Source organism: Notothenia rossii, assembly GCF_949606895.1.
Source record: "Notothenia rossii genome assembly, chromosome: 9".
In the NCBI taxonomy this organism is placed as follows: domain Eukaryota; kingdom Metazoa; phylum Chordata; class Actinopteri; order Perciformes; family Nototheniidae; genus Notothenia; species Notothenia rossii.
Window position 1 is genome coordinate 28,309,354 of NC_136907.1, and position 24,645 is coordinate 28,333,998.

The following is a 24,645-nucleotide window of genomic DNA, read 5'->3' on the forward strand; positions in this document are numbered from 1 at the left end:
TGTCTGATTGTGTGCCTGTCTGTCTGTTATTCTTTACATTATAATAGTGGTGGTCACACATGTCAAGGCATGTGCATGATATGTCTGTTTGAAATGGAATACCTGTATCTAACTGGGAATGTTGTTAATGGCATTGGAAGAAGTAGTCAAAGCTTTTAATCTAAAGTGAAACTATTAGGCTTACAGTACTATTAATACCGCACATTAAAAGTGCGGTATATGGCCCTACATTCCTTTGATGTAAAAAAACACAAGAAGTAAGTAACAGTTAGAGTTGAGCATTTAGCTCTAAGTGCTTTGGGTGAACAATCAGTTAAAATTGTAACATAATTCAATATTTAGGATTTCACCATTACAATAAATAAAGCTGTTAGGAGCCCTTTATGATGTTGCCTACCTTGCCTTACAGTTAAGTGAACCAGACTGTTTTTCACAGGTGTTTCTGACCCTAGTGGAATTGGGTTTGTAATGCAGCTACGTTATTGCAGTGTGGACAGGAGTCGTGTAAGAGCAGATTTTGAGAAGTACAACAGGCCAAGAGATGGACCCGTTCCGAATGGGCACTGCTCCAGTACCTGGATGTCCTGTTGCAGAGTGCAGCTCAGACTATGCAGGCTGCAGGTGCGGTCCTGTGGGGGGGGCTGCAGGCCTGTCTGCACCACATCATAGTACGGCTGTGGAAGCATGCTATCTGCTGCCAGAACCCGTCCTGCATCTATCTCCTTCTTGATAGTGTCCAGGTCTGCTGTGCCCCATGGTTCACTGTCTGAAACAAAGCATAACACTTGGAGACGTTTTCCTTTTCAACAAACTGTCACATCATCTATATCTGAAAACTACAGGAGGTGCTTCCCTGCTGTTCATTTAGTCATCTTTATATCCAGATTCAAACGCTCAGATGTTATTAGGGACATTTCTTATTTGATAGAGAAAGGAAAAACAAAACAAAACATGGAGCTTACAAAGTTCAATTCTTTTCACGTAATCCTTTTTTGAGACCACAATAACAACCCTCTGAACCATAGAAAAAGCAACAACTTAGTGGTGAAGGAATGAGTTGTATAACCCGGAAATGAGTTAGCATTTGACTAATTCCAGTTCACTGATTTTTGGTGAGATGTCTGAAATCAAATCTGTGGTTAACACAAGCTTTAGAGATGTGTTGTTCTAAATCCGTCAGTAAATATCTCACTGGTGAATGTCTAGAGCTTCTATGCATTGTAAAAACAGAGGTTAATAACTAATGTTTAAATGAGAGAACTAAATGTTATCACACAAAACATTAGCCACCTTTAGCTTAGCGCAGGTGATGCGCAGCCATTCAACTGTGATGTAGTTACTTTACCACCAAACATTAGTTTTTTACTTCTGGAGATTGCATTTAGGCTTTTAAAAACCTTTTTAAAGGGAGGTTTTTGGAGGGAGCCCTTGATGCTAAATTCCAGGTCAGCCTACAAAAATATGACACAACTGCACCGCTCTATTCCCTGACATACAATGTTTCGGTCTAAAATGGGGTGCGAAGGATGTGAGAGCTACTTGTGTAGAGTTCCTGGATTAGAGCACACAGACTATAGATGTCCGCCTGCACTGTGCACGGTCGCTGCTTGATGACCTCTGGAGCCGCCCATCTGTAGAGACTGGGGGGCAGGACTATGTGCATGGGGGGTTTGACACATTTCCTTTGACTGCTGGAGAAATACACACAGAATATAATTACTACCTCTTAATACTATTCTTTTAGGAAATATTCCTCAGGTTTGCTGTTATCTGTCTCATTGAAAATGAAATCCAATTTCATCTACCCAGTTATTAATATGTACAGATGTACTGCATATACAACAGTTTAAACATTACGATATGTCATAATGTCATACTTCTTGTACTTGGTTATGCACTGAAAAACATGCAATGTGTATAAACAAACAAAGTTTGATTGTTTACAACAGACTATGCCTAGGTCTGCCTACCTTGGGACCATGAAGCCTAAACATGTTAGTTTGGCCACAGTGAGCTTTGTGAGGACCACAGAGTGTGAAGACAGGTTCCTCATCACCAGACCTGCCCTGTGGAGGAACTGCAGACCCTCGACCACCTGCAGCAGCACCGACAGCAGCCACCTCTCCTGCAACACGGGAAACTCTGCACGCTGCGCACACCAAACACACGCATGCATGCATGCACACGCACACACACTTTTTAAGGACTTTTTAAATGCCATTTAGAATAATAACTTGACAAATAAAAAATGAAAATCCCTGCAGACAAGCATAAATGTTGTTGGTCCTGTTATCGTGGTATAGTGATCTGTTTGGCTAAAGTATTTTGAAATTGCAATGTAAGAAAGGGTGTTAAAATCCTACTGCCTATGAAATGTATTTCAGACATCGTAAAACTAGCTAAGGCCTTATTTCTTTATTTTCAAATACAACGCTTTCAATAAAAAAATGTGGAAAGGTTGAAATGTGGGGAAACAAGCAAAGGATTTTCCTATATATTTTAGTTTTGTTTGGCATCATCCCACCCAGTATGATAGTCCACACAAATACACAGCATCCAATCACAAATCTAAATATAAAGAGCAAATCATACAAGTGATCTTAACCAGTGTCTGAGTGTCTTTGTTACCCTGTTGTGCAGCAGGTTGTGCAGAGAGCCGATTTCTACTGGTTCAAACACCAAACTGGTTCTCATGAGGTCATCAGACAGACTCACTGCCATCAGCTGCAGCAGCTGAGGGTGGAACAGCTGGCTGACACACACATAAATAAAATGTTGGTTTCAAGTTAGTCATTAATGGAATGTTAGTTTGGGAGAGCTGATATTCTGCTAAATGTTTGCACAGTAAAGTCCAGCCCCCAGGAAGTGAATAAAGCAACACGATGGTACTACAACTTCCATGTCAACCTGTTCCGTCATCTGGGCTAAAATAAAATGTTCCAGTGGACAAACATTAGGAAAGTAACGTCCGTTAATCATAGAATATCTTTTCGGTAGATTCACTTCTCAGTACAAACGCCGATGGGTGCCGGGCTGGTTAAGGATGGTTAAGGTTAGGCATCGGCCTCAAATATTTAAGGTCAGGAAAGGCTGCCGGACAGCGAGCCTCACTATTTTACAAATCTAATGTCCAAGGTTTGCTTTTATAAAATCAACTTCTTGCTGTGCTCCAGACTTTGGAAATCTGGTTATTAAATCATTAAAACTTCTGTGGCAGATTGCACATTTTTGTTAATTTAGAAAATGCCACGAACTAAAAACCAAAAAATGACTTTCCCACATACATTACTTCCTGTCTGTCTCACCTGCAGTATTCCTGTTCTATGAGCAGCAGGTCCAGATATGCTGTGCGACTGTCCCTCAGTGTTTTTACTGTCACCCTCGAGCCCCTCCAGCTGTAAATGAAACAAACAAGAGCTCACAATTTGGTCAGTACAGTGATAGCTTATATCATAATAATAATAATATCATGCTGCTTATCAAATAGATTAAATAGATAATACATGTAAATCTTAATCATATTTCCTACAGTGATGTAAATCGGTAAAGGGGTCTTAATGACTTGAGTTTGACTGATATATTCACTAGTTTTTTTCATTCGATTCCAAGGTACAATATTTAATATTACACTTTGTCTTATCTCATTCGCGGCAGTGGTTCAGTCTCCCGTTCGGACCAAATACACAGCGTGGACTGGTACATGGTGCCAGTTCACCTCCTGGGACCTGCCAAGGTGCCTTGAGCAAGGCAGCGAACTACCAACTGCTGAGGGCAGTATATCAACTTGGTATGTTGTGTGAGTGAAATTAATTGCCCCATTGGGGATCAATAAAGTATATCTTCTTCTTCATTTAATTTGACATGTACGTATTCCTGAATTCTTGCACTGTTGGAGGGGCCTGATTTAAGTTTTGTATTGCCAACAAGCTTTAACTGTTGTGCATATGACAATAAAACCTTTGAATCCTTTGAATATATCTTCCAATCGTTATTTGATAAAAGGTCCTCTAGCCAGCAGGGGGTGCTGCATTTCACTCTTTCTGCATTTTTGTTTCTCTGCACCATGTGTGAATATTTCTCAACACACATGGAATTCTGATATTCTTCTATGGATCCAGCTAGGCGCATTCATGTTCTTACTTGGTCATTGAGGCCAAAGAGCCACAGGTGAAGGTCAGCACAGGTTCATCATCAGCCGGGGTCAGATCACTATCTCTGATCAGAGGAATAGATGCTGGCACAGCTAATGCCTGGCACTGCTTGTTGACACAAACCTAGACACAAGGAATACTCCAGTTGCTTTATAGTATCCATATGTCACAGCGGCTCCTCTAAACAGAGCCTGTCACAGGTGACATTGGGACAGAGGCAGGGCACAATCACAATCGTCAGCTAAAATGATTGTGACGGCCCTACTAGTGTTACTACCCAACATGTACTGTATGAAGTGGTTACCTTTCCAAAGCCTAAACAGTAGGCTGACACACAGGAAGACCTGCTGTTTGTCCTCTTGTTTAACTGCATGTCACATCCACTAAAAGTAGAAAAAATACACCAACATATCAGCTTTATACACTAAACAAAAAACAACAGAACTGCAAAGTTATTTATATGTTCTAATGTTATTCTTTCATACAGTTTGCAAAAATAATTTAAGTAGATCAATTCATCCCAAAGTACACAATTTCTGAAGTGGAATACATAGGCCTGTCTGATTAAGACAATTGTTACACTACCTGTCCATTTTTTGAACTACAGATTATGCACTACAATGTATTTTTTAGGACCACTAAGAATTCCTTAGCCGAAAGGGGGGCTTCTATGATGTTTGCTTTCTTCAATAAATTGTCACGGTCTATTCAGGACTGATGTGAAACTACACTCATCTGCTTTCTATACAATTAAATAATGGCCTCTAAAATAAAGTTTTGATACAAAAAACTCCTCAAAGAGAGTAAAACACATTGAAAATGTAACAATATGATGTGGTACACATTTATGATCAACATGTTTTATTTTCTACAATACATTGTTTTTATGCGATCCAGGAGAGATACAGGGTGTAACATGATGGATGTGGATGATTTGGATGGGCTCCAGGAGAGCCTGGTCCGTTCTGGGCTCTGACTCAGCTGCTGCATGGAGGACATGCAACTCTCCAGGAAGTCCTGCATCTGAGCAGAAAAAAGCATTTTTAGTTTCGTGCCTTAGAGCAGGGGTTCCCAACCCCCCGGACCGTGGACCGGTGCCGCGAAATAGCTGTGAGTACAGTGTAAATGTTTGTTAGAAATCAGTGTGAATAAGTTACTGCTGCGTGTCCATTGGGGACTTATTGCTTGCGTGTGTTGGTTTGTGCCGCTAGAGGTTGTTTATTGTCGGCAGCTGTGATTTATTGAGCGTTTGGCTGTATGGATTGGAGCTTTTTTTGGTACATTCATTAAAACATTAAAGGGATGTTAATAAGTGGATCAACTTCAGATGTCAATGTGGCAAAAATGGATGAACAAAAGAGAGAGTCGATACTCACTGCCAAGGCTTTGGCAAATAAAATGTGAAAGCTCCAAAAGGAACGTCAATCAAAGGTTCACAAAATGAAAAGTGTGATTAAAACAATGAAGGATCTCATGCAAAGGGATGACAATACTTCACAAATACAAACCCAACTTGAACATTTGATTCAACTTGTTAAAGAAACCACCCTGTTACACAAGTCTGTAATTCCTCTTCTTCCTGCAGACGAACAGGAAAAACAAAATGTATGGTTTCCCTCAATTGAGATATCTGATGAACAACAACAAAGTATGTCTCATGTTTCAAAACAATCTGGGAAAAATGTTAAAACTTCTGAAGCACAAGAGGAAATAAAACCAAGCGACAGTGTTTCAAACATAGGAAGCATTGGGTCTTGCAAGTGGAGCTCTGCTGGAACCAGGTCCAGTGTTTCAACTACATCATCATGCATCAAAGCTGAGGCTGACATGGCCGCTCTCATGGCACGACAAATGTTATTAAAAGTCAAGCATGCATTGGATGAACAAGAGGAAGAGCTCAGGAAAAAGAGGGAGCAATTAGAAATGGAAGTGGAAATAGCCGCATCAATGGCTAAAATGAATGTGCTAAGACGCTCTGGAAGGTCTCGTGCTGCAAGTAACACATCTCCAATGGCATGCATTCTTATTTGGAAAGGGGACGAAAGGAAGCCACACTCAGTGCTGGAGCAAAAACATTTGTGCCTGACACAAACAGGCCTACAGGTGGCCAGTCTGACGTACAGTTTTCGCACAGAGAACATGAAGTAGAATATGGACATCTGCAACATCAAGCCACAGGAAGCTCAGAGGCCAGTATACATCAAAGTTCATCACAATCACATCCACAGTTACAGCACCAAAGCAATCACCCAGCAGCACTGGCACCAAGCAGCAGTGCTCAGAATCCTTTAATTAATGTCTTGGAAAGACAAAATGAAATCACATCCATGTTGGTTCAGCAACAGTCTCTTTCTTTTCTGCCTAAAAGAGAAATTCTGATTTTTGATGGCTCTCCGTTTCAATATCAAGCATTCATAAGAGCTTTTGAGCACAGCATTGAGGAGAAGACTCGCAACCCTAAAGACTGCCTGTATTTTCTCGAACAGTACACCAGGGGGCAGCCTTTGTCAGAAGCTGTCAGCATATGGCCCATGACAGAGGATATGCCAAAGCAAAGGCTTTGCTACAGGAGCATTTTGGTAATGCACAGAAAATAGTTTCGGCCTACATGGAAAAAGCTCTTTCATGGCAGCCAATAAGAGTAGAAGATGTGCGAGCTCTGCAAGCTTACGGTCTCTTTCTGAGAGGATGCTGCAACGTCATGGAAGAGTTTGAATACATGTGTGAGTTGAACATGCCTAGCAATATGCTAGCAATCATAAAAAAGTTGCCCTACAAATATAGGGACAAATGGAGAACTCTGGCCTATGACTTACAGAAAAGGCAGGGCCGGAGAGCTACATTCATGGATATTGTTAACTTCATTGAAAGACAGGTGGTTATTGTGAGCAATCCACTATTTGGAGATATACAGGATACTCCACCAGCAGCCAACAAAGATGTGAGGAAAGCTAAGTTTGAACCTCGTTCAAGGATGAGGGGAAGCAGCTTTGCTACTACCATTACGACAGCGGAAAAGAAAGTGGAACCTGAAATAAGAATGAAGGAGAGAGGCTCACCAGGTACAAGTGTTTGCCTGTTTTGTGGAGGTGGACATACAGGTATACTGGATCTGTGTTTTCAACTGGAAAGAAAGGCTCATAGTGAGAAAATCGCTTTCTTGAGGGAACATGGTGTGTGTTTTGGATGCTTGTGTATTGGGCACATGAGTAAAGACTGCAGGAAACACCTCTCGTGCAAAGTATGCAGTCTGAAGCACCCAAGCATACTTCATATCTATCAGAAAGAGAAAGAAACTGACACAATGCAAACTAAAGGAAAAGCTATAAGCAGTGCTCTGATCTCCATTCAGTCCAGTGGTCTTACAGGGGCCGGTGAGCCAGATTGTACTCTCTCCATAGGGCCTATTCAAGTCAAGTCTAAGAAGGGACATGAAACATTCATAACATATGCCTTCCTGGATCCTGGGAGCTCAGCATCATTCTGCACGGAGCGGCTGATGAACAAACTGAATCTCAGGGGAAGAAGAACAGATATTCTCCTACGGACAATGGGTCAGGAGAAAATAGTTGGAAGTCACATTGTTTCTGACCTGCATGTGGATGGATTAGACAGCAGTCATTATTGTGAGCTGCCTGACACCTACACCCAGAAAACTATGCCAGTTCATCGAGGCAACATTCCTCGGCAGAAAGACCTTCAGAGATGGCCTCACCTGAAACATGTAATGATTACTGAGATTGATTCAGATATGGACCTGTTGATTGGGACTAATGTTCCTGAGGCACTGGAGCCATGGGAAGTTATTCGGAGTGTAGACGGGGGCCCATATGCAGTCAAAACTATGCTGGGTTGGACTGTCAATGGACCTCTCAGAGGAGACAGGAGTAGTGAAATTACTTGTGGACAGCCAGATGTCACTGTCATTAGGATATATGTTGCAAACCTTGAAGATCTGTGGAAGCAGCAGCTAAAGGCAGATTTCCCTGAATGGAGTCAGGATGAGCAGATGGGACCGTCAATAGAGGACTGTCACTTTATGGAGTACGTCACAAAGTCTGCTAAGTTGATGGATGTCTATTACTGTATTGGCTTACCTTTAAGGAAAATGGATGTTAGTATGCCAAACAACAGGAGAGTAGCAGAACAACGTACACTGAGCCTCAAGAGAAGGTTTGATAAAGATGTTTCATTTCATGCTGATTACACCGCTTTCATGAATGACATCCTTTCGAAGGGCTATGCAGAGAAAGTGCCAGTTGTGGATCTGGAACGCAGTGACGGCAGGGTATGGTATATACCACACCATGGTGTATACCACCCAAAGAAGAAAAAGATCAGGGTCGTATTTGACTGTGCAGCTAAGTACATTCCAGGGAACATCGCTGAATGCGCAGCTACTACAGCAGGGATTACCAACTACATTTGTCCAAGGGTCAAAATGTATCCAATAGACACTATCGCGGGCCAGCGATTTTTATATAGCTCAGAATTTTGAAGTTGGGGGGGGTGCTAGTGGAGCATGCTCAGGTACTGCGGACCGCATAAGGCTTAGCAGACTCTTCACGCTAACGAAGGATCACTTCTCGGCAGGGTTGGGAGGGTTACTTTGTAAATGTAATCGGTTACTGATTACTGAATACATGCTCTGAAAATAATCAGAATACAGTTAGTTACGTATTCAGATTACGGTACTTTTAGAATAATTTTGGAATACTTTCTTTTTCCATAACAGATGGGTATGTTTTGGTGAACAGGAGACACTTATTTTACTGTTTTAATGGCTTATCAAGAGCACAAACACAACATCTTGGTGTCATTCTGGACAGCTCCCTCTCATCTGCACCCCACATAAAAAACATCACCCGGACTGCATTCTTTGTACTGTCTTAAAACCTTTCCTTGGAATATGTTATGAATTGTAGGGTGTCCTTGGTGCTTTGAAAGGCGCCCCTAAATAGAATGAATTATCATTATTATTATTTATTATTATCTGAAACGATGTAATAACTTTTAAAACTTTTTCCAGTCACTTGCCCCATGCATTCAGCAGCAGCAGGCCATTCACTTTGATTTGATCACGTTATGAAATGTCATAATTTCGACAATAAATAAATGCTACATAAACGTTATCTTGCACATTTTATCTAACCATCTCCGTTTCTAACTTTCAATATGAAAAATGTTTTTCAGGAGTGTGTGTGTGTGTGTGTGAGGTTGTCAGTAGTGAATGTGAAAGTATTTCAGTAGTATGTGTGTGAGGTTAATTTTCAGTAGTGTGTGTGTGAGGTATTCAGTAGAAAATGTGAGAGGATTTCAGTAGTGTGTGTGCAAGGCCAGATGTTTTCAGTAGTGCGTGTGCGAGGTGAGTTTGAATTTTGGCCTACACGGCCCCTCATACCGTTACATGTATTCCGTTACAACCCAACCCTGCTTCTAGGCTACTGTCCCGCAGCTCCTGCCTCTCTGTCGGACTCTGTCGCAGCGGGGCTACTGCTGTGGTGCGGAGGGCATTAACCAGACTCTTCACAACGAAGGATCAATTCTTCTTCAAGGCAGGGAAGGTTTCACAGTACGCAGTCTACTGTCCCGCAGCTGCTGCCTCTCTGTTGGACTCCGGTACTGCACCTTACTCACGAGACGTTGTAAAAAAAAAAAATGGGTGGGAGGCAAACGCAGTAACCACTCCGCCAACGCCACAGTCACCCCCGTCGTGCGGGCCGGATGAGAATGTCTGGCGGGCCGGATGTGGCCCGCGGGCCGCCAGTTGGTGGTCACTTTCCTACAGGGACCAGATCTTACCAGCACACTGGTTGGAGTCATGACAAGATTCAGAAAGGAACCTGTTGTTCTCATGGCAGATATTGAAGCCATGTTCCATCAGGTTCGAGTACCAGCTGAGGATTCAGATCTGTTGAGGTTTCTCTGGTGGCCAAATGGAGATCATCATCAGAACTTAGAAGAGCACAGAATGGTTGCACATCTGTTTGGAGCTACATCGTCGCCAAGTTGTGCTGGTTTTGCCCTTAGAAAGTGTGCAGAGGACAATCGGGAGCAGTTCAGCCCCAAAGTAATCAACACTGTCCTGCACAATTTCTATGTTGATGATTGTCTAACATCTGTGGTCTCAGAGGAGGAGGCAGTGGCACTCTATCATGACCTTTGTGCACTTTGTGCTCAAGGGGGCTTTAATCTCACAAAGTGGATTAGCAACAGACGTATCGTGCTTGCTGCTATACCTTCGATGGAGAGAGCGAAAGAAGTTAAGGATCTGGACTTGGATAATGACACACTCCCTGTGGAAAGAGCATTGGGCGTACAGTGGTGTGTTGAGTCAGATGTCTTGATGATCATGATCAAGGATAAACCCATAACCAGAAGAGGGATCCTTTCCATGGTCAGCTCAATATTTGACCCATTAGGAATATTGGCACCTGTGGTCCTATCAGCCAAGATGATTCTTCAAGACTTGTGCAGAAGAGAACTTGGTTGGGATGATATTATACCAGCCTCAGCTGTACAAGAGTGGAAAAGTTGGCTGAAGGAGCTCTGCAATCTCGAAGAGTTTAAAGTTGACAGATGCCTAAAACCGGTGGATTTTGGGGAAGTGACCTCTGCTCAGCTACACCACTTCACAGATGCAAGCGAAGACGGATATGGAACAGTGACTTACCTGTTATTACATAACATCAAAGGACAAGTGGACTGTGTCTTCATTATGGGAAAAGCTAGAGTGGCCCCATTGAAACCAATAACCATCCCTCGAATGGAATTGACAGCTGCCGTGGTTGCAAGTCGTATGGACAAGATGTGTAGGAAGGAGCTGCAAATGCAACTTAAATACTCCGTCTTTTGGACTGATAGTACTTCCGTACTGAAGTACATCAGTAATGAGACCTTAGGTTTCGAACCTTCGTCGCAAACAGGGTTTCAAAAATACGCAGCGTATCCAATCCATCTCAGTGGAGATATGTTCCCACCGCAAGCAATCCCGCCGACTGGGCTTCCAGGGGAGTCAAAGTGGAAACGCTCCTGAAAGATGACACATGGGTGTTTGTACCTCAGTTTCTCACTGGACCTGAAGAACAGTGGCCTGTGAACCCTGATGGCTCTGAAAGGGCACCGGAAGACCCTGAGGTCAAGATAAGTCTGAATGTGAACTAGGGCTGAACCCGAATATTCGAGTATTCGTTCGTTGGTCAACTATTCAGGTTTCAATTTCATTATTCGGATATTCGTTTATTTTATTTTTTTCAAAAATAAAAATATATTTTTTAAATGTATGCTATTAACAGAGCTGCACATAACTGGTGCGCAGGTGTGCATGCGCACCCACCGCCAAATAAGGAGCACCGGATCATTTGAAAAAAGCGCATTTGCGCACCAACATTGAGAGAGACAGAGAGACATGAGAGAAGAGAGAGATAAAAAAGAGAGAAGAGAGAGATATTTGCGAGTTGCATAAGAACTAGTAAGACGCGTGAAGATGCGCTCCCTGCTGCTTTTTTTTATATAAGTTTTTTAATTTAACAAGTAGGTAACAAGGTAACAAGTATGAAACTGTTAGGCCTACTGTTACGGCTATGTTATTAAAAGTATTGTTGTTATAACAGAAATATGTGCTTTGTATCTTTGTTTGACTGTTCAGGTTGTAAAATGTTATAGACGGAATTTGGAACCAGATTTGGTCCCCGGGCGCTGCACTGCGGCTGGGTTAAATGCAGAGGACACATTTAGTTTTAATGTTTGCGAGTACTGAGACAATAAATAAATATAAATCGTAATAGTATGCTCTTTCTGCGCTTCTACTTAACAGCGTGTTGTCAGGTATCTCGGATTCGGAGCGTGTTATGAAACCTTTTGGAAAAAAAATTAAATTTTGAAAAGAAAATGTATTAAAAAAAAATAAAAATCTCTCCGCACCGAATATCCGGAGCCCGAAAAATGGTATTCGGGACAGCCCTAATGTGAACGCTGTGCAGGTTGAAAAAGAGATGGATGCTGTAACCCGATTGATCAATCACTTCTCTTCTTGGATCCACCTGAAGAAGACGGTTGGTTGGATCCTTAGGTTGAAAAACCTGCTGCTGTGCCTTAGTCGGAAGAGGAAGCAATTGAGTCTGATTCTTGCTCAGTCTGGCTTGAATAAGGAACAACAAGACCGAGAGATAAAAAAGGAAATGCAGACTATCAATGCTCAGGTGGTCTCTGGATTTCTTTCTATTGAGGACCTCCGAAAAGCTGAGAAAGAAATTATCTGCTTTTGCCAAAGAAAAAGGTTTCCTGATGAAATCAAAGGCTTGCAAAAGGGAGAAGGTGTGAAAAGGACTAGTCACATCTACAAGCTCAACCCAGTACTTGAAGATGGTGTTCTGAGAGTGGGAGGACGTCTCAGTAGAGCAGCAATGCCTGAAGAATCTAAAAATCCTGCTATATTGGCAAAAGATCTTCACATTTCTGACATCGTTCTACGGCAAGTACACCAAGATGTGTGACACGGTGGTCGTAACCACATGCTATCTAGCCTGCGACAAAGGTACTGGATTTCTGGTGCTAGTGTGGCTATAAGGAAAACCCTGTCAAAATGTATTGTTTGTCGGCGACTAAATGGAGCTCCAGGAATGCAGCAGATGGAAGATTACAGTTAAAAAGTATGTTGTTCTCTTCACATGCTTAACAGTAAGAGCCATCCACATCGAAGTAGCTTCATCCTTGGATACAGATTCCTTTGTTAATGCTCTTCGACGCTTCATCGCAAGACGTGGACAAGTATTGGAATTACGCTCAGATAATGGAACTAACTTTGTCGGAGCTGAGCTTGAATTGAGAGAGGCAATAGAAAGGTTGAATATTGCTAAAATCAACAACACCCTCCTTCAGAAAGGAATAAAGTGGACTTTCAATCCCCCTACTGGATCCCATCATGGGGGAGTATGGGAAAGATTGATCAGATCTGTGAGGAAGGTTCTGAATTCCAGCCTGAAAGCACAGAACCTTGATGAAGAATGTCTTCACACGGTTCTTTGTGAAGCCGAATCCATCATCAACAGCCGTCCCATAACAAGAGCATCCACAGATCCCAATGACTTGGAAGCACTAACCCCTAACCATCTTTTGCTGCTAAAAATCAAGCCATCTTTTCCACCTGGACTGTTTTACAAAGAGGACATATATAGTATGCTCGTCGAAGATGGAAACAAGTTCAGTACATCTAAGACTTGTTTTGGATACGATGGATTAAGGAGTACTTGCCTCTACTCCAGGAACGACAATGTCAAGCTCAACTTCATACCAGGAGATATTGTGCTCATAGTCGATGACTCAGCACCTCGCAATTCATGGCTTACAGGAAGGATTGTACAAACCATTCCAGACAGAAGAGGACTTGTACGTCAGGTGCGAGTGAATACAAAAACTAGCTATCTGGAAAGGCCTATCACAAAGATCTGCCTTCTACTGCAGAAGAGCCGTGAGGAAATTAGTGAACTTCATAGACCTTGACATTGACGTTTTTTCCGACTTTTTACTAAGTTATAGTAAAGATCACTTCTTCATAGGCTAACAAACTATGTATTTTTATTTCATTTCTATTTTTTGCCTAAAGAGGAAAAGGAAACTTTAACAAAGGACGTTTTTATCCTTAAAAGTTTTTTCCTTGATTGTCTCCTACATCATTTTTCAGTTGTGTAATTATTAGGGCGCCAAAGATCGCAGGGGGGGCGCCAGGCCTCAGATGATTTGAGGCCAAATATCATATTTAGACTTTTTTTTTTTTTATTCTTTTTTTTTTTTACATATAATTGTAACGCAATACATGATTGTCACTAAAAGCCTTGTCTCCACATTACAATACAATATACAAAATAATTGATTAAATAATTTGAATAACAATTCAAGTTAGTAGCTATTAAAGGCATAAAAAGACAGCAATGTATCATTCTTTCTTTAATAGAAATGTTTCTTCTGCCCGTAAGTGTCCAAACCAGGCTTTTCTGGATAAGCGCATTTTTAAAACATAGTCATTGTCCATGCTGGTTTCAGTTGGATTATTTTTCACAGTTGCTCCGATCAGATCGGTCTCCTCCATTTTGTAGATTATTTAAGACTTTTGAATCCACATAAACACATCGGCAAAATCCGGCTTACTTTGAGTATGTGTTTTAAACAGTTTAATCCCTTTGTGAATTGGTTCCACTTGCGACGTCCTTTAATTTCTTCATTCAGCGGGAATCCAAATCAGGGCTCGACAGTAACGGTTGCCAGGTTGCCATTGGCAACCATTCAGAAAAAATGTCAACCACTTCTTGGCCTTTGGTTGCCATCAGTGGCAACCAGTTTTTAACATAAAGAAATAAGGACAGCAAACAGCTAAATGTGCACCCCAAAATAGATAAATGTTAATTATTTGTTGTATTAAGAGTGATATTTAATTATTGTTGTGACCAGTCGGAACCTGATACTTAAGTTGCACGTGCATTGGTGTGATTACGGAGCCAGAAAGCGATGCACGTTTACTCGCGTGGGCGGTGCGCCGTGTGTTTGTTTTACAAAAAATGGCGAAGCAAATTAAGTTGTTTGACTGTGAGGTAAAAAGTTCAGCCAACCCGTCAACATCTCAAACGAATGTTCAAAGTGATTCAACTGATAAAGCGCAAGATGAACCCGAACGAAAGCAAAGAGGAAATATGTAAAGTCTTGGGAGGCGAAATATATATGTACATTCTGCTCCGTTGTGCATTCACTTCCGGTAAAAGTTCCTTCAAAAATAAGAGTCCCGATCTTATTACTACCAAAATAAACGTGCTAAACTAAACTTTACCATAGCAAAATATTGGCATACAAATACAATCACTTCTATAAAAAGGTAACACATTTTAAATATAGTTAGGCAAGGTAATTTACAGCATTAATAATTAATATCTAATTCTTAACTGTGAATGGTTTTCATTTATTTAACATTATAAATGTATTAGTCTGGCCAATGACAGAACCACAATCAAGACTTCAATGCTGAAGGGCCAATGGATCTCTGGTGGGGGTCAGCACAAAGGTCAAGAAAACCCACATTTGAAAGGGAGACAACGGATGACCAAGAAACTAGTGATCTGTGAAGAACATGACAACAGCTGCACTACTGGTATTTAGTATACCAGCAATTGAGGGTGGACAAGTTTACTACCACTTAGGTTTCAAATAATTGTGTTAATTACTTATTGTAAAGCATTTGAACATTCTTTTGTCACATTTTCATTATTAAGTTGATGTATAACTGTATAGTATCTTAATTATTTAAAATATAAGGTGGCTAAAAATGGCAACAGTATTTTCAGTTTTGGCAACCAAAAGCTGATGCCTGGTTGCCAGCCTGGCAACCACTTTTAAAAGTTAGCATTGAGCCCTGCAAATGAATTAATCCTGAGTCCAGTAACCATCAAAGTCACTCCAATAGTGCTCCTTAATTACGCTTTCATCCTCCTTTAACAACATTTCCAGTTTGTGACAGTAGTTGTAGCCTTTTTGAGACTTTTAAACTTTAATTACCGCTGTTGCGCCCCCCCCCACAACTTCCAACAGGAGTCATTTGGGGGGGCTCTTGGGAAAAAAGGTTGGGAACCCCTGCTATAGGTGGTGGGCGTGTCATTGGATTTGTGTGGTGGCGTTTGTGCTTATATCCGGTTGCTTTTACCTGCGCACTTGGTAATAGATGGGGGAGTGAGTTAGAGAAGGACAATTTTTGTTGACCGCACGCACGCACGCACGCATACAAGGATATACGCATATGGATATGGAATATTGCATTTTTGCTTTGGAAATAAAAGGTCAAACGCATACTTTTGGAAAGACTGAGTTTTTGCGCGCCCACAGTGTTTTTTCTCTTGTTTAGTCCCTCGCGGTACTTTGTTTAAGATTACTGCCGCAATAGACGTCGTTACACATTGACCCACGGCTACTCTCTATATCTCTCTCTTTCCCTAACAGAACTGCAATGCTAAATTCCTGCAAAAACACATCAAGAAAAATGATACTGTTTCCACTCAGCAGCTTACCTTAGCTCTGACCTCCGGCTTCACAGACCTCAGCCAGTCAAAGGGTGTCCTGCCTTCTCTATCATGGAGTCTGGTATCTCCTCCTGCATCCAGCAGGCCACTCACCACTAAAGAGTTACCGGAAACAATGCCTGCATGGACTGGGGTGCTCCAGTCCTCACAGCGACTGCAAGAAAGTTGATTGTATTTATATCCATCTTTGTGCTGTGAAACAGTGCATACAAACAGCAGAGGAGGGACAAAGTCACTGTTTTTCAGGGCACGAGCCTCAACTCAAGTCTTGCTTAGAAGGTCATAGGTCAATTAAAGACCAACAAATCTCAAGCCAAGTCCTAGACTTTGTCACAATATGTGCCTTTCACCAAATATCATGTCAATAAATAAAATGTAAACACAATTTATACATTTCCAGCAAAATTACATTTTTAATTTTAACTTTCTACTATTTTTGTTTTGTTTAAACAGTTAAAAACAAAACATTGCATCTAGAGTGATGTTACAACGAGAGGCTTAGGAATGGTCTTTGGCCGAGTATGGACAATGGTTTACAGAGACAACATGGACCAGACAGCAAAGAAAAAAAAATGCAGGCCTTTTGACAACTAAGTATGTCATTAACATCCACAGCTCCAGCTGATATAATGTGCTGTCCAAGAAGTTAGTCATTTAAACCAGCAAAAAAAAATATTAGGAGTCTGCACACTGAAATGTTTCAATATTTGAATGTGATACTGAGCTGATTCAGAATATATCTATTTTCAGGAATATAATAGTTATTATTCTGCAATTTTTTTAGGACCTACTTTCTTGAATTTGGGATTAAGGAGAAATGTAGTCATTACACGTTATAAAAACTTAAATCCAAATGAACAACAAGTCGAAGTTGCAGGCCTAGTCGAGTCTTAAGTCATCTGATTAATGATCGAGTCCAAGTCAATAAGCGACATCTCTTGACTATTTTGACTACAACTCAAAGTTGCTTTTAAAACAAAACCATTTCCTCATAATGACTTTAGAAGCAATCCTAATCAGAATGAATATGGTTTCTTAGAATTGGGGCCAGGCCCACACTCACTGGTTGGGGTCAGCTCCGTAATGCAGAAGCAGCTCCGTCACCTTCACTTGGCCTGACAGGGCAGCACAGAAGAGTGCTGTCTGACCCAGATGATTCACACAGTCCACATCAACACCTGGTACACATAAAAAAAACAATAAGACCAGGTTTTTGTTTTAGGTCTGCATTGTCAAGTGTAAGTATTCCTGTATTGAAAGCTCTGGGGTCGAAGTGTAATGTAGAGAGTAAAGAATTTGTCTATCTTCATGATGGCAGTCTAGATACAAACCAGGGGGTATGATTACAAAGCAAAGTTACATACCCTCATTCAGCAATTTCTCCAACTTGGTCAGGTTTCTCTCCAAAGTGTATTTGTGTAGTCGAGCATGTGCACGTCCAGTGGTAACAACCCCCACATGAACAGGACAGGGGAACGGCAGCGCAGTCATCCTGTCTCATCCGCTTCACCCAGAACACCTGAACTACAGTATGGAAGATCATTACAGTTGGAACACATACATTTTCATATGTCCTACAGAAAGTTACTGAACTTAAGTACATTTTGAGGTACTTGATATTAACTTGAGTTTGTCCTATTATGATTTAATGTTGTACCCAACTCTACTATATCTCAGAGAGAAATGTTGTACCTCTTAGTACATGAGCTAAACTTAGGCTACTTGTTATGCAATATATCATTGTTGTATGGATTAACTTAACCTTAGCCAGCAAATTAATCAGTAATAATAGTCATTTTATAAAATATAATACTAAATAATACAAGGATTATCGGAACATTAATGTTTATAGTATATAAACGTTATACATTCCCCCACACATAAGCGACTTTGCCTTAACTGAGGGTTCTGCTCAAATTTAATTTAATTTTAAAAGTCAGGATTTTGCCAACATTTGAGTATTGGCGGTAAAGTATAAGCTCAAAGACAACCATGCAGTCCATCAGGTTATATGAGGTGTTGAATGTAACAAATAATCAAAAAGTTAGCAAAACTGCTAATAGAGGCTAGCTAACTTTTTTTATGTACAGTTTCTGGGGAAAAAACGAATTCACAATACCTTTAACCCATGCTCAAAGGGTATTATTTACCAAGAACTTCATAAGCAATATTGAGTAGTACAAATGAACACTTACACAACGCTAACAGTTGTGTTTAGCTAGTAGTCTGGTACCTCCCTGCTGATTGCTCTCTTCTCTCCCGCCTTTCGGCTACTCAATGCCGGATAGACAGCGACAGGCACCATCAGTCTATGATGTGGATAATATGTGTTCAGTCGTGGATCATGTGTGTACAGTGTGGGTTGCGGTTAATACAGAGAAAATATGGGAGTGTGCAGTCTATGGTGTTGGTCATATTTATATGTAACATGATATAGTGCATATCAATTACACCATCTCCTACCTGTGTGTCCGTTATGAATACGCGTCAGTTAATAGCATAGACTGTATATATAGGTTAATAGGTGACAGTTGGGTCCGTGTACGTTTTGTCAGTTTGATTTTTCGTTTAATAAATGTTTCATGTAAAAACTAAACTTATTAATGAATTAAAGTGTTATCAAAGCTGGTAAAGGTGCAGCTTGTGAATTTACTCCAGGTGCAACTAAAGTCTTAATTAAGTGTTTATTATATTTCACATCATTAATCCAAATCTGCAAAAATACCCAAAGATAGGCTACTTAATAAATGTAGTGTAGTTGTAAAAGTACGATATTTACCTCTGGATTGTAGTGAAGTAGAATTACAAAATAGCATTACATAGAAAATTACCTAGTACCTCAAAATTGTACTAAAGTAGTACAGTTCTTGATTAAATGTACTTGTGGTCCAAAAAGGTAAAAAGAAGACTTTCCCACACTCCAGCATAGGGGGCGGTAACGAGCCTTAACGCTTGTTGTTGCTACCCGCCTTTAAACAGGACGAATACATTAGCAGTTAGCTTGACAGTCGGGTTCTACAGTAGTGTTTGGTCTGCTGTGAACAAGGTCAAGTTCCATGGCGAGAAGTACGGCCACCATGGCCCCTTTCGTGAACACTGGATAAAATGTTAATAACGCTGTGCTACGTCTATCTGTGGGTGCGCTTTAACAAGTGCTATTCGGTGCTCATCCGCAACAGCCTGTGCAGACTGAACAGCAGCAGCTTCAGCTTCGGCTTCAGACTGTGCTCCAGCCCGGCCTCAGCAGCTTCTCCGACCGGAGCACACACAGCCGCACCACGGCCGCCCAGCCCGCCTCCTCCTGAGGACAACGTCTTCCTCCAGCTGGGGGACAGGGCCGTCTATGTCACGGAGCCTCAGGTTGGATACTGGAGCTAGCGCTGAATGACCTGATGTAAACAGTGTGTGGTGACTGATCCTGGGCCTGCCACAGACCCACAGTCTGTTTACATTTTTCATTTAGCACCAGAAGCAGGAAGCACTCAGATATTTTAATTCAGTAAAATACAAAATAAATGTTATGATATCCATAAAAGTCCTGGAATAAAAAACTTGACTTTTACATAAACCTATTGGCATAAAAGAATTCCCCTAATACACTCAAGTGTAGCTGTAAATTGGCCCTTCATACCTGTAGTGTGTATTTTGACAGATAGTCTACATATATATATATATATATATTAGTGTCAATATATAGTTTACTTTTAATTGTAATATTATATTTTATGTTAATGTTTATTTAATTGTTCTACTCTTGTTCATTTTCACATTATGTGCAATTCCTTGTTTACATGCTGCTGTCTGTGACGAAAACATTTCCCAAATTGGGATCAATAAAGTGAATCTTATCTTAAACTAAGAGGATTGATTAACTTACAAACTAAAAACAAATCAGCAGTGTTTGATTGGTAAAAACCAACAAAATTTGTATACCTATAAGCCTATAATCAAAGATTTACATTAGAGGTTTATGCTCCAATCTCAGTCAGGTTTGATTTGATTAGATTATATATTTATTGATCCCACTTTTGGAAATTATTAGAAAGATAATGAAAGATGCATTTAACTAAAATAGACTGCAAATACACCTTCACTAGGCCCTACTTTACAACAAAAATATTTAAACAAAGGCTATTAAACATTATCCAAGTGTGCAAGTTGCAGTTTTTTAAATACATTTAAATTAAATTGACGCGAGGTGTTGTAGTAGGTTATTGCTGTTAGGAATGATTTCCTGTATCTGTCTTTGTGACAGTGGAGCTGAATCGATTCGTTCAGTTGAGTCGGGAGGCCTTCATTTTTGTGTGAGACTTGACCTACTTGTGTGAGACTTCACTAACTTGAAACACTGTTAATATTTTGAGCCTGTATCTTCTTATTGAAAACGTTGCAGCTTGTTTGTCATGGTGTCACTCTAACTGCTTTATAGTTTCTTCACAACTTGATTGATGACTTTGATGACTTGTGTCACTAACTACTAACGGATGTGTAACAGCCTTGTATTGTTCTTTGTTCTCTTCTGTGCTGTCTGTATTGTCCGCAGGCATGTGATGACCTTAGCAAATGGACCGTGCTGTTGGGCTCCTCTCTGGTTTGTGGTCCACGCATAGAGAATATTTCATTCATCATAGAGGCGACAGGACACAGAGTGGGCTACCATTCTCCTCACACATCCAATCAGAAAGTAGGCACCACACCTTGCTTAACATGTCATTTTCCCAAAACAATCATAAATTCAGAAAAGCTGGCTTTAAGCGATATTATTTATATATATATATATATATATATATAAGAGATATTTCGCCCTGATTTTCCAAACACCCAATTTGATTATTGTAAATGTTTCATTTTATTTGTTATACAAATGTTTTGTTCTTTCTATAGTTGAACTGCGTATGTAAAAAAACAGAACCTGCTGATGCTTGCAGACAAAACCTCCAACATTTTTACAGTATTTCAGAATCAACAGTAACGCAAAATGATAGCATTATCAGTGACTGTGTTAGCCAACATAGTCATTAACATTTCAAGATTTCAAGACTTCAAAGGTTTAATGTCATATACAATGTCATGAAAGACCTGGGTCACAGGTTCCTCAACAATGCAATACAAATACATAAAAGACATAAAACAGATATTTTTACAAAATAGTGCCAGCTCTGGAGTTGAGCAGTCCAATGGCCTGTGGGATAAAACTGTCCCTGAGCCTTGTGGTCTTTGTCCTGATGCTGCAGTACTGCTTGCCGCAGCTCCACATATGAACATGGCCTCCATATTTGCATCTACAGTCAAACCTGACGAGTATGCAATTTAAAAGAGAAGACAGTTCAGGACTAGGATAATAATTAAGCCTCGGAATCTAGTCCAAGACATGATCCATACCTTCACTCATACAACAGGACAGCGATCTTTCTCCTCCCTTTTTATGCAAGTGGAATATCTTTTTTTGTTTTTTTAATGCACCCCCATATCGCCTCAATTCTTTCTCTTTCTTTCCTTCTCTCTTTCTCCTCATCTGTCCGCTTTTACTGCTCGTCCACACACTGAATGAATGTTGTTTTGGTCCTGTGTTGTTTGTGTTTGCTTTGATTTACCCCTGTCACATTGCATTTTTAACAAAGGCTTAACCGACCAAGCCTTTAGGTGGCTGCCTGCTGCTTTAATCTATGTATACATTTGTTTTTACGCCCTGATGCTGCTTTATGATTATACTACTTAGATGATGCCATTCCAATGAATATTCCAATATATATTCCAATCAATATGAGTTTAAGCTCAAAACGTGTGTGTGTGTGTGTGTGTGTGTGTGTGTGTGTGTGTGTGTGTGTGTGTGTGTGTGTGTGTGTGTGTGTGTGTGTGTGTGTGTGTGTGTGTGTGTGTGTGTGTGTGTGTGTGTGTGTGTGTGTGTGTGTGTGTGTGTGTGTGTGTGTGTGTGTGTGTGTGTGTGTGTGTGTGTGTGTGTGTGTGTGTGTGTGTGTGTGCGCAGGTGCTGAAGTGGTCTGACTACTGCCGCCCTCTGGCCTACAGCCCTGGGCAGCCCTTCAGAGCGGTGGCCCAGGCCAGCGTGGATAACTTCAGTCGTCTGGGAGTGGCTTTCATTGAAGACCGCCTTCAGCTGGACAATGGGCTTAAGCCTTCGAAGATAATCCGTATGTAGCCTCAGTTCCATTTCACATTTACCTTAATCAAAATCAGAATTCCTTTATTCATTTATTTATACATTTACATTGTCATAGCAAAAGTAAGGATAGAGACCAAAAAGAAAATGTGATAAAGGGAATGCCCATAATATTTAAAATGTGAAATGAACAGTTATTACAATTTACAAAGTACTCATTTGGTTAGAAAAGTAGCAGCAGCAGCAGTGTTTATTAAATAAATTAAGTGTAACATGTCGAATTTATTTTGGTAGAAGCTAGAAAATGTGGTCGAATTATATATTGCAGTTTTTTACTCTTGTTAGGGTAGAGCACCTATTCGGCCCAAAACATCTATTTAAATATTATATTAGATGTACTTTATTGATCCTCAATTGGGAACTTGTTTTGTTGCAGCAGCATGTAAACAAGGCGTACACATGATTAAAAGAAAAAGGAAATATAATATAATGTACAGTAATGACACAATATAAAAATATACAGTTTAAGTCAGAACACACTATAATGGACTAACCTACTACTACTACTACTACTACTATTACTACTAAAAGATACATTAAATATTATGCAAAGTAGTTTCAGATTTTAATGCATTGAGGTAGAGTGTGAGTACAATATGTATACCTAATTATGTATTATTTGTAGCATGTAAAGGTTGTGTAAAGTCACCATACACGTCACCACATTTCACTGACATATCTGTAACCTTCCCACAGCTGTCCTCCTCAAAGAATCCACTCTCAGTGAACTGTTGGAGAAGCAGTGTCCAAAGACTGAGACTTTCACCCGCACTGGAGGGGGTGCTGCTGAGCGTCGTCCCCCGTCAGACCACCAGCTCCTCCAGTGCCCTAAAGGCAGCCTGCTCCTCACCCCGGAGGTGAAGAGGAGGCTGGAGGAGCGCCGAGGGTCGGAGCCGCTCAGAGGGAACAAGGACCTGGGAGTCGTCTGTGACCAGGAGGACCGCTCCCTGGGGAATTATCTCCACATGGAGGGCCACAAACACCACCTCCATCTGTCCAGCTGCCACGAGTGTTTGGAGCTGGAGAACAGCACCATCCTCTCTGTCAAATACGCCTCAGCTGAGAACATTCCAGACCTTCCTGATGATGACTCAGGCGAGCTCGGGAGTGGAGATGAGACTTTGGATGATGTGGAGCCCGATGGAGGATTTTCTGGGCTGAGTGACTGTAAAAGCAAACCTCCAAATCTCCTGCTATACACGGGGGGTTGCCAAAAGCGTTATGAAGCCGTGCGCCAGCTGATATCAGAGTGTATAGACATGGAAAACAACATAATATATCCCCTCCAACCGCAGCAGGCTCTGAGCGACCCCTGGCTGGAGAACACCAGGCTCCTGGTTCTGGCCGAGGAGGAAACTCTCACCCCCCAGCTTCAGACCCGTTTTCTCACCTACCTGAGCCAGGGGGGCAGGGTGTTGGGTCTGGCCTCCACCCTGTGCCCTGCAGGCCTGTCTCTGGAGGCCCGGGAGAGGCGGCAGGGGCAGGTGAGCCGGCTGATCTTCACCCGGGAGGACAGCACGGAGCTGCAGCTCAGCGTGCTGGCCAGCGAGAAGGTCTACATCAGGGACACTCAGGGAGGGGGTGAGGTGGAGCTGTGGGGGGAGCTGAAAGGAGACAGCCCCCATCAGAGGGATATGGTTGTTGTCAGGGTAACCCACGGAGGAGATGGTGGAGAAGCTGTCCTCTGTCAGGTAAGGACCAGGGGAGGGGTACTTTTAAAATGGTGGCCCCCACCTCCACTTTTTGCGGCCCTCAGATTAATTTATAAACAACGTAATAAAACATTTGTGCTAGTGACTTCTCCGACCGGCCCACCTCGGTGCTCTGCCAGTAAATACCGCTACTAAATTGTCGCGGGGGTGGGGGTGCTAGTGACTTATCTGGCCGGCCCACATCGTCCGACCGGCCCATTTCAGTACCGGCCCATCGGGGCTAATGTCTGGGTTAGTGGTGGCCAGTACATAAATGACGTGGCCCCCACCACCATCCAAGTTGCCCATCCCTGATCTAGACTGTAGGGTTCAGTTTGGAATTGGGCCACAGTGTGTGATAAAAGTTATGAAGAACTGTCTTTGTCAAAATCTCCAGTCCCTCCGAGGACACATCCAGGTTCCTGTCAGGTTACAGAAGGTCACCTTCAGCTCAGGCAAGGCTGCGTTCACAAGCCTGTTTCACATCTCCTTTTCCTTGCGTAGCTGCAGTTCAGGGATGTTACACATTTTAAACACACTTTTGAAGACTCTACAGCAGGGGTGTC

The 24,645-nt window shown here is 41.5% G+C and overlaps 2 protein-coding genes across 15 annotated transcripts in view; one reads left to right on the forward strand and one right to left on the reverse strand.

The window, feature by feature from the left end:
• The window catches only part of tex14 (testis expressed 14, intercellular bridge forming factor), a 31,519-nt gene extending 12,392 nt beyond the window's left edge, over positions 1 to 19,127 (reverse strand). For 2 of the 11 annotated variants that reach the window (XM_079650306.1, XM_079650303.1), the window contains exons 1-12: positions 18,330 to 18,499; positions 17,575 to 17,734; positions 17,274 to 17,388; positions 16,199 to 16,364; positions 5,029 to 5,174; positions 4,456 to 4,534; positions 4,141 to 4,274; positions 3,306 to 3,395; positions 2,629 to 2,752; positions 1,971 to 2,149; positions 1,540 to 1,691; positions 576 to 766 (exon numbers count right to left, since the gene is read on the reverse strand). In XM_079650306.1, the coding sequence (XP_079506432.1) occupies positions 576 to 766; positions 1,540 to 1,691; positions 1,971 to 2,149; positions 2,629 to 2,752; positions 3,306 to 3,395; positions 4,141 to 4,274; positions 4,456 to 4,534; positions 5,029 to 5,174; positions 16,199 to 16,364; positions 17,274 to 17,388; positions 17,575 to 17,701 (1,503 nt within the window). In that variant the 5' untranslated portion in view covers positions 17,702 to 17,734; positions 18,330 to 18,499. Of the gene's footprint in view, positions 1 to 575; positions 767 to 1,539; positions 1,692 to 1,970; positions 2,150 to 2,628; positions 2,753 to 3,305; positions 3,396 to 4,140; positions 4,275 to 4,455; positions 4,535 to 5,028; positions 5,175 to 16,198; positions 16,365 to 17,273; positions 17,389 to 17,574; positions 17,735 to 18,329; positions 18,520 to 18,673; positions 18,695 to 18,989 lie in introns of those variants that run through there. The other 9 variants (XM_079650310.1, XM_079650307.1, XM_079650313.1 and 6 more) reach the window with 9 other exon arrangements.
• Positions 19,128 to 19,165: 38 nt separating this feature from the next.
• Positions 19,166 to 24,645, forward strand: part of hlcs (holocarboxylase synthetase (biotin-(proprionyl-CoA-carboxylase (ATP-hydrolysing)) ligase)) — a 31,126-nt gene continuing 25,646 nt past the window's right edge. The window contains exons 1-5 of one of the 4 annotated variants that reach the window (XM_079650318.1): positions 19,432 to 19,570; positions 20,754 to 20,894; positions 21,832 to 21,878; positions 22,206 to 22,359; positions 23,085 to 24,079. In XM_079650318.1, coding sequence (XP_079506444.1) covers positions 20,774 to 20,894; positions 21,832 to 21,878; positions 22,206 to 22,359; positions 23,085 to 24,079 — 1,317 coding nt within the window. In that variant the 5' untranslated portion in view covers positions 19,432 to 19,570; positions 20,754 to 20,773. Of the gene's footprint in view, positions 19,571 to 20,753; positions 20,895 to 21,831; positions 21,879 to 22,196; positions 22,360 to 23,084; positions 24,080 to 24,645 lie in introns of all 4 variants that reach the window. The other 3 variants (XM_079650315.1, XM_079650316.1, XM_079650317.1) reach the window with 3 other exon arrangements.